Source organism: Myripristis murdjan, chromosome 4, assembly GCF_902150065.1.
Source record: "Myripristis murdjan chromosome 4, fMyrMur1.1, whole genome shotgun sequence".
Lineage (NCBI taxonomy): Eukaryota > Metazoa > Chordata > Actinopteri > Holocentriformes > Holocentridae > Myripristis > Myripristis murdjan.
Window position 1 is genome coordinate 34,229,238 of NC_043983.1, and position 10,243 is coordinate 34,239,480.

Sequence of the window (10,243 nt, forward strand, 5' to 3'; positions counted from 1 at the left end):
AAATTCCAAAAGCAAATTCTTTTGGATAGACTCCAGCAATATATAATCACCACTGACAACCAGTTCGGTTTTAAAAGTAAGCATGGCACAGATTTTTGTATTTATGCATTGAAAGAGATGGTTAGCTCGTATAGAAGAAAAAATAGTACAATGTTCTTATGTTTCTTGGATGCATCCAGAGCATTTGACAGAGTCAATCATGGAAAGCTATTTGTCAAACTTCAGGAGCGAGGGGTTCCACCTTATATGATAAGAATACTACAATACTGGTATACACATCAAACGATGCATGCTCGATGGGGTACAAGTATATCTGCACCTTTCCTAGTGACCAATGGTGTGAGACAAGGAGGAATTTTATCACCCGTACTTTTCAATTTGTATTTGGATGATCTGTCTAGATAGCTAAACCAGTGTAGAACTGGATGTATGGTGGGAGAGCGGCTTGTATATGCTGACGATCTGGTCATTATGTCTCCCTCTAGTGTTGGTATGCAGCAATTGCTTAGAATTTGTTCCTGCTACGGTGTGCAGTATGACATTATGTTTAATTCGAGAAAGAGTGTTATTTTAATTGTGAAAACCAAGGAGGACAAGAAGTCAAACTTTTCCTCCTTTGTTCTAGCAGATCAAGTGCTTGGAGTTGTGAACAAATTTACATATCTTGGCCACATAATCAGAGATGATCTGTGTGATGATGACGACATCCAGCGTCAGTGCTGCAAACTCTATGCACAAGCTAACATGCTTGCGCGAAAATTTATTAAGTGTACTGATGATGTCAAGATAGCGTTGTTTAGGTCGTATTGTACCTCTTTGTATACTCCACACCTGTGGTGCAGGTACAGTGCTGCAAAAATGAGAAAAGTCCAAGTGGCATATAATGATGCATTTAGGATTTTACTTAGGCACCCAAGATGGACAAGTGCAAGCCACATGTTTGTAAGCAGTGATGTACCCACTTTTCATGCTGTGCTTAGAAAGTTTGTGTACAGTTTTATGTGTCGACTCCAGTCAAAGAATGGAGTCATTATGGCCCTAGCGGTGCCTGCCCAAAGTGACACAAAATATATGTCATACTTTTGGAAGCACTGGAATAGATGTCTCTATGTGTTTTAATCTTTTTTTTTTTTCTGTCTGTGTGTTCGTATGTATTCTTTTATATGGACCTGAGTCTGGAATAAAGTTTATACAATTGGCATTAGCACATTAGAAATATACTACAAAATTTTTTGCTATTATATATTGCTATTATTATAGCAGTCATTATTATTAACCTGGTTCCACTTAAAAATTGCTGGCATATGACCTGAATCAAAAATTAAAAGATACTGAAAAAGACATTGAATATTTGCACAAAATATGGTTAGCTGGTTTCCTATCACCAAATCATAAGGAGCCATTGTCAATATGCCTCTTTCACTTAGTAACTCTGCCAAATAATTTGCTACTTAGGTTTTATGTTTTTGTTTGTATTTGATCTTTTGTAGTTTATGTAGTCTTGGTCATTCATTTTCAGCATAACAGTAAATTCCTCCAATTGTGTTTCTCTTCCAGCCTGTTGATTTTGAAGAGAATCCTGACATTAAGCTCGGGGTGGTCGTATCTAATGTAGCACCAGGTGTCTGGGATGGAGCTGGAGATGGGGATGAGGGGGGAGACGGAGACGAGGGCAGAGATGGGGCTGGAGGTGGCGGAGGAGGTGAGGGTGGAGCTGGAGGTGCAGGTGGAGACGGAGGTGCAGGTGGGGGTGGAGGCGGAGGCGGGGCTGGTGGTGGAGACGGGGCTGGTGGTGCTGGTGGGGCTGGTGGGGCCGGCGGTGGGGGCGGGGCCGGTGGTGGGGCCGGTGCTGGTGGGGGAGGCGGCGCTGGTGGGGGAGGTGGTGGAGGTGGGGCCGGTGGCGGAGGTGGGGCTGGGGGCGGGAAAAGAAAGCCTTCCAGAAAGAAGACAAGCAAACGCAAAAGTTACCCTGTGAACATTGCTGTGGTAAATATGCGCGAGGGTGTTGGCTTCAAGCCCAAGGTGAAGCCTGTATCTGTGTCGGAAAATCCAGCTGACAAACCGTTAGGAAAGGTGATCGCCTCTTACCGGGCCACTGACACAGACTCTGGACAGCCTGCAGAAAATGTTCAGTAAGCTCAACTTGCCTTTAAGTCTAATTATCAAAATGCCTCATTAAAGTGTGTGTGTGTGTGTGTGTGTGTGCGTGTGCGTGTGCGTGTGTGTGTGTGTGTGTGTGTGTGTGTGTGTGTGTGTGTGTGTGTGTGTAAAACCATGGTCATTTATGTTGTGCATGACTGTATGAATTGTAATCTTGGCTTGAAATATATCAGCCACACTGTAGTAACCAGCAGAATTTCAACTTATATACATGTTATAATCTAAAAAACATCTGTTTTTCAAAATATATGTCTAAACTATGTCTAAAAAAAATGGTGTTGCACTTCGTTTCAACAGATATGCTAAAGGCTACGACCCTGACAACTGGATATCGATTGACCCAGAGACAGCAGAGATCAGACTTATTAAACAACCAGACAGAGAGTCCCCTTTCTTGGTTAATGGGACGTACACCGCTAAAATACTTTGCCTAACACAGGGTGAGTTCACAGACGTGTGATAGCACAAACAGCACCCGTGTGTCTTCAGATGACACACTTTAAGACACTTCTCTAGAATATTTTTCAGTAAAAAATTGGGTTAATTTGATTAAAAACATGACACCAGGGGCCAAATTTACTGAGAGGCGCTATTTACCCTGAATTTTGTGCCATGATGCGCCTGCGGCTGCTGCCATTTTAGTGTCCCATCTAGTAAGAAGCAGTAGGAAAATGAACACAGCTGCTAATTTCCTAGTTACCATGTGACCGGCACTACATAAATACCTGTTTTGCACTGCATTTTTCTTTTTGGAAGCACATGCTCATTTGGAAAATTTACTATCGTGCATCCCTGTTTGATGCAAAGGAAACTGGCACACAATATACAATCAACTCAAACTGTATAAAGTTCAGGGGAAAAATAATTAACTGTCTGTTTTACACAGTCTTTGAAGAACGCTTAATATTTTTGTCAATCTTATCTGTGATGAAATTATAAGGAAATGAAAAACACATCTGCCACCACCTGTTTTGAGCCCGAGCTAATGGTGCCAGTCACTCTGTGATGCACCCTGGGGTTTTGGAGTCATCAGATTTCCTGCCTTAGGCTGGTTTCACACAATAGTCAGCTTTCTTGTATGAAAGTAAGCACAGTCCCTGTTGGCACCAAGATAAGACAAGCTTGTCACAGGTGTTTATTAGCGTGAGTCAGTGTTTACTATCAGTCTTGATTGATCAGATCACAACTATAATCTCCCTGCATTTTTTAATTTGAGAGGAAACGCCCATGAAACAGACCAACAAAAAAGTGGCCACCTGCCCTCTGGTCTGTTGGCAGAGGCTAAATGCCGCTGTGCTGGTGTAATAAATTTGACAGTGACTTTCCAGCACCAAGCAAATTCTGCCCAAGGAGCGGTCAGTGCAGTGAAAAGCTCTGAAATATTGGCCTTGTATTACATATTGCATAAAGGCCAGTCAGTCTTATCCTCTGCCAGTATGAATCAAAATATTTTTTATGTTTTTTTACAAATCAGTCTTCATTTAAATGTCAAATGTATCCCAGACTTCTCATACCATTGACTAGGCACATTCACATTTTCCACTGTTGCATTTTCTGTATGTATCCCAGGGTAAGGGTGTCAGATAAATAAATAATAATAATAATAAAGCTTTAATTGCATCACACTTTTCAAAACATAGTGACTAAGTGCTTTATTGAGTGACATAAACATTATTTTTCCCACAGATATGCCCTCACAGACGGCCACCGGGACTATAGCATTGCAGGTGGGAGATGAAAACGATAACTGCCCCACGCTGACCAGCCACCTGGAGTTTGTGTGCTCCTACACCAAGAAGGTCAACATCACGGCGCAGGACGGCGACGATGACCCCAACGCAGCTCCCTTCGTGTTCAGCCTGGCGCCTGAAGTGAGCCAGGAGGACTGGAAGGTTGAGCCTTTAAGTGGTATGAACAAGTCTCCTGTGTTATTATATCCTGTAATATCACTCTGTTACAATAATTGCCAGCTCTGTTATGAGTTTGTAGATATTATCATGGACACTGTCTGACAGGGTGTGACAGAGAGAAACTGGCCTGACTTTGTAAAGCAAAAGCCAATCAGCTTCTTGTAGGACTATACCACAGCTGCCAGATCTCGGGAAAGAAACTGAAACTGAGACTGTAAAATGGAGCCCAAAGCAAGCAAGTTGTTTTTTTTTTTTTTTTCAATGTGAAGCTGAAAACATAGGAAGCCTTATTTTTATTTTTTTTTTTTGTTTTAAAGACACATTTGAGGAGGATCATTTAAAAATAATAATAATAATCATGCTGTATTTACATCATGGTGGATTTGCCATATGCACGAACAGCAGAGTTTCACATCTCCGCTTGGTGTTTGGACTGAATCGACGGTTCGAGTGATTCGTGCTTGGAGTTTCTCTCCTCAGATCTGGCAGCTGTGGTATCGTCCTGTTAGAGGCTGCATTTCAAATTCAGGCCAGTTTCTTTCATTTCTCTGCCGGTTTTGTGTGCAGTCATACAGTCATGCATGGCAGCAAAGCAAAATCAACCAAGAAGTAATTCCCATACAGTACATGTGGAAAGATATGAGTGAGAAATGGTCTTTGTAATCACGATGAGTAAAGTGGGAGTTTGGATTCTTACCCAGATTGTGGTGCACAGCAACACAGATTTGGCATTGGATCATTTTCGGCTCCCATGAAGCCAGCGTGTCAGTCAGGGAGCGCCCCCGTGTGGTGATAAAGAGGCAGTAGCTCCCACAGTGAGCAAGCAGGAGGGCTGGAGGAGGATAATGAATCTCAAACAAATGTGTGTTGCTGTGCATCCCTCAAAAGAACAGCCCAGTCATTCTGACAGGGAAGAAACTTAGACATTCTATTACCAGAATTATTACAGTTTTGTATTTTTCATTTGTTTTTATTTTTATTTCTTTTTTTAAATTTTGGTTTTCAGTTCAGTCCAGAGTGGGTTTGCTGGTCCCAGTCTGAGTTGTTCTTGTTTGAAAATGTTGAGTTGGAGTTGAGTTGTTCTTACTGTCAGTGCCAGTGGGAGTCAGTTGTTTTATTCTAATCTGGCCGCTGTTTGTCAGAATAGCTCTTCACTTTGTGAAGGCAGTGACTCCCAGTCATGTCCACGTCCCAGTCTCAGTAACCATCAACACCAACACACACCCACACTGACCAGCAGCAGCACTGAACACACTGCACACACACTGAGTTTATTTTAGTTAGTTTTGTAATGTTTTGAACACAATATTGGTTCAGTTTAAATTTTTTTTAAAATTTCTATTTCAGTTAACTAAAATGTTTTCTTCATACCTAGTTTTAGTTTTGTTCCAGTGAACTACAACAGCTTTGTCTATTACACACATATGGAGCAGCAAGTACCACTATATGGGCAAAAAAAAAAAAAAAAAAAACTTCACTTTAAATCATCTTTAGATAGATAGATAGCAGGTTATCCAGGAACAGTAGTACACACACTATACCGCTCAACACTAAAAGACAAAAATTATATATCTTTAGAAAAATAAACACAAAAAGCAAAATCTAATAAAGTAGCTCAATACAAACGACTGTTTAAAAACCTGCATGGTCTATAAGAGTAATAAGAGCTTCATCTCCACATGGACCAAATGCTTGCTGACTGCTGTCCTCACTGATGAACCGCAGTGTGACCACTTCATCCTGATCCTGTTTGCAGATACGATGGCATCCCTCAGGCCTCTCCGCCCCCTGTGGCCCGGCCACTACAAGGTTGCCCTCATCATCCAGGACCAGCAGGGTCTGGCCTGCCCAGAGCCTCAGCTCTTTGAGCTGAAGGCCTGCTCCTGTGCCGAGGGCGAGACGTGCCAGGAGGAAGAGGGTCGGACGGCTGCTCGCAAGGACACGTCGTCCACGTTCGCAGCTCCTGGAATAGCAGCCCTCATCCTGGGATTTCTGGCACTGCTTTGTGAGTATGAAATGTGTCAGCATGACCTGTAAACTATCACCTGAAAACATCCAGTGCTTTAGGATTAGGGTTCAAACAATGAGTTTTAGAGGTAAATCATCTGAACTTACATTCTTGGATTGAGCTTGTTGATAGCCAATATTTTTAAGTGTATGCAAAAGTAGAAACTGGAGGTTAGGAGCACTGTATGGGTCCTCACTCTAGCAAGCAAGAATTAGGTGCTCTTTGAAGATATTTTTGATATCTTTGATATCTTTTATATATTTTTACATTTATCTCCTTTTTAAATAAACTTCCTGTGTTGGATATGGCCGGCAGACTTTTTTTTTTTTTTTTTAAATGCTCCATAGGAATAATGTATTTTTTCTCTTGAACATTTTTTTTTCTGCAGAACAGTCTGCCTCGGATGTTCTTTTTTTTTTTTTTTTTAAGGTTTTTAGGTTTGCTGGTCGTGTTCTACACCAGATGTTTATTTAAAAAGGGGACAAACTTGAAAATCTATTTTCCATTTTCAGGTATATATTTAGTATGTATTGATGATTTTCACCACATGAATATTATCCTGCATGCTTTATTGTTGGTACAGATAGTGCTTTAACTGTGAAACAAGGATTTCCTTCAGTCATAGTTGTGTGGAATCTGATGAAAATGTCTCATTCAGCCAAATCAGGTTAAACATTTCTCAAGCTGGTATTGATCAGTTCTTCAAAATGCATTAAAACAAACTGCATCCCATCCTGGCACATGATCTATTTTTAATGAAATTATATCAGTTAGTATCAGTTTAAACTTATAATTGCATTATATGTGACTTGAATTTGTATGCTTGATATTTTGGAAGTGTTATTAATTTCATCTTTAAAATTGTCGAATTTACTGAACTGTCTAGATTTTGTGCTTTTTGCTTGTGATTTTCAGTCGTAGGTCTCCTACTGCTGACCTGCTCATGTGGAATGCTGCCCGGGACCTTCGCTGAACTTCCCTTTGATGCCAAAGACCATCTGATCTCCTACCACACCGAGGGCCAAGGAGAAGACAGGGTAACATACATGGAAGCACAGACAGAGGAACTTCTTTAAAGAGCAAAAACTTATTGCATTTGATAGGGAACCTTTTCCTATGGCTGTCACTAAAGCCAGTGGTGAATGGCCTAGAATTTGACTCGAGCAATAAGATTATTTCCACCACCAGAGCAGCTTTTTATATAAGATTCTACCTGTCAAAATGTCAAGGTACTGCTCATCCTTTAGAAATGGGTTTTTAATAGCCTAACCCTTGTTTTCTCCGTTTGACAGGAGGTCCCTCTGCTCGCCGCTCCTCTCTACACACCACGCATTGGCACACAGACCAACAACACTCTCAATGCGGCTCCTAACCTGGATCAATCCTTAATAAGCCTTAATATGGGCACTGCTTACAATTTCAGTTCAGGGAGCAACGGCAGGATCTATGAGAGCAGATCCATGGGAGAACTTTACAGTGACATGATCGATCAGAGAGAAATGGAGTCCCTGGTAATGGAAGCACATACTCTGCACTACGTACCTGACATTGCCCTTCCCGATGACCTTCTGCATGATTACTACTCCCAGGTAAGGAATCCCCTTCACCACCTGAGTGTGTCTTTGAGCATATAGACCAAGCACATAGTAAAGAGAAATACCTTATAAAAACAGGAAAAGACAGCAGAGTCCAAAAGTCTTATTCCCCAAAGAATAAGATATGTTCCATTCAAAAGTTATACATACACAGTGCTCCTGATGCAGTGGGAATCAAAGGCCTTTGAGAACTAATGCCAGATTTCTCTATGGTCATGCCATTGTAAATAAGAAGATATTTTCAAACATAATGATGAAAAATTCATTTATGCAGACAGTGGCGGTTCTGCCCATGTTGCTGCCCTGGGCGAAATTACTGCCTTGCGCCCTTCCATGTTACTACTACTTCCAATGGAAAAAATATCATCTTATATTCAGATGAATATGGTAATAGAAAACTGCTTTGCAGCGAGGATGATTTTTTTTTTTTTTGCGCTCTTGCCGCCCCCCACGTGACATGAAAAAATGCCGCCCCGGTCGGCTGCCCGCTTCGCCCGTGCCTAAAACCGCTACTGTATGCAGACGACAAGTGCAAATACATTACAAATGACATCATACAATGATGGTTCCAGACACCTTGGGCCGACTTTGGACACATCCTCAGACTTTTAGTGTACGCTGTATATTTTTATATTAGTAGGCAGATAAAGTAAAATCATACAATGGGCCATTGATACACTACATGCCTTTGTACCCTACCTAACTGTCAGTGTGTCTTTTTTGCTGGTTACCCTTCTAACCAGGGTAAGGGCTAATAATTTACAAAAGAAATAACCAAGTGTACCCATTCATTTTGAACGGAAGTCATATGGATATAAACCCATATGTTGAATAAACCCTGGCAAATTTGGTGGTTGTGTTGGGTAGATGATGGCATTGCCCCATTAAGTAACAAAGGAACTAATCATAAAAAACATGACATTAGCCTGCCACTCAATTTTATTTGTGTGGTCTTTGTCTGTGTGCAGAAGGCGGTCTGTGCAGCGGAGAACCAAACGGCGATGGACGGTCTGTTGGTGTATGAATTTGAGGGCCAGGGTTCCTCTGCCGGCTCAGTTGGCTGCTGCAGCCTTCTGGAGGCCGACAACGACCTCCAGTTTCTCGATGACCTGGGACTAAAATTCAAGACCCTGGCAGATATCTGCTCCCCTGAGTCCCCACCCCTTCCAAATCCTGAAACTGTCATCATATCAAAAGTAGATGAAGCTGACCATTTAACCAGGCCATTGTTGGAGTCAGCCATCATCAACCACCAGGAGCCTAACCCTGCCAAAGATGTCAACATCAGTCACAATCAGTCACACCAGTCATCGATCACTCACACTGGCTTTAACCAAGTAGTCACCAATAACACCAGCAGCCACTCATTCAGCAGTACCATCAACAAGGTTCAGTCAGCTCCCATCAGCCCTGTGACAACAGGAGCAACAGGAGCAACAGCAACAGCTATGCTGCCTCCTCCTGGTCAGATGGTCCTACTGCAGCAGCAGCCTGTCTGCTACACCACCACTCCTGTACTGCAGCCTATGCACTACATCGTCCAACCACAGATTCAGAACACGATGGTGTTGGCTGAAACCCCAGCCACCAACTTGCAGGGAATGATCGTGGTCAGTGGGAGCTCCGGAAACACACAGCAAATTATAAATGGGGGAAACGCTGCTGGTTCATTCACTGTCCCAAGAATGATGGGAGAGAGGGTGGTGAAAAAGAGTCAGAAACGACGCAAGAGGATTCAGTCTGAAGGCTCAGGAAAGGCAGTAGGAAATCATGGGGTGGCAATTGCAGGTGGGGCACATGGCCAAAGGGTCTTGGTAGAGGGTGGGACAAGGCTGGAGCATGTTCAGGCTAACACAGGGATGCTGCCAGCTGCACAGGGTATCATGCTGATGGGTGGACAAGAGTGTGGGACAAGGCTGGAGCATGTTCAGGCTAACACAGGTATGCTGCCAGCTGCACAGGGTATCATGCTGATGGGTGGACAAGAGGGTGGGACAAGGCTGGAGCATGTTCAGGCTAACACAGGGATGCTGCCAGCTGCTCAAGGTATCATGCTGATGGGTGGACAAGAGGGTGGGACAAGGCTGGAGCATGTTCAGGCTAACACAGGGATGCTGCCAGCTGCTCAAGGTATCATGCTGATGGGTGGACAAGAGGGTGGGACAAGGCTGGAGCATGTTCAGGCTAACACAGGGATGCTGCCAGCTGCTCAGGGTATCATGCTGATGGGTGGACAAGGGGGTGGGACAAGGCTGGAGCATGTTCAGGCTAACACAGGGATGCTGCCAGCTGCTCAGAGTATCATGATGACAGGTGGACAAGTCACCCTGGGACCAATAGGGTCAGAAATGGGGCTGTCAGAGCAGGTTGTGTCCATAGATGGTGGTCAGCATGTCATGTTGCAGAGTCCCACCAGTTTGGATTCAGTGTCTCTCAGTCCGGTCCCACTAAGTCCAGTGGCTCTGGCTGGATCCTCTGTTGAAACAAAGTCAGGATCGTCCAGGAGGAGCATGGTGTTAGTTGAAAGACCACTGAACGATGCTCAGAGAAGACCAGGGCAGGCTACATAG

General features: G+C 43.2%; 1 protein-coding gene across 1 annotated transcript in view; it reads left to right on the forward strand.

Moving 5' to 3' along the window:
* Positions 1-10,243, forward strand: part of LOC115357394 (desmoglein-2-like) — a 29,723-nt gene extending 19,480 nt beyond the window's left edge. Inside the window, exons 7-13 of the mRNA XM_030048789.1 lie at positions 1,558-2,132; positions 2,458-2,600; positions 3,847-4,068; positions 5,827-6,075; positions 6,994-7,115; positions 7,371-7,667; positions 8,642-10,243. Coding sequence (XP_029904649.1) covers positions 1,558-2,132; positions 2,458-2,600; positions 3,847-4,068; positions 5,827-6,075; positions 6,994-7,115; positions 7,371-7,667; positions 8,642-10,243 — 3,210 coding nt within the window. The remainder of the gene's footprint in view (positions 1-1,557; positions 2,133-2,457; positions 2,601-3,846; positions 4,069-5,826; positions 6,076-6,993; positions 7,116-7,370; positions 7,668-8,641) is intronic.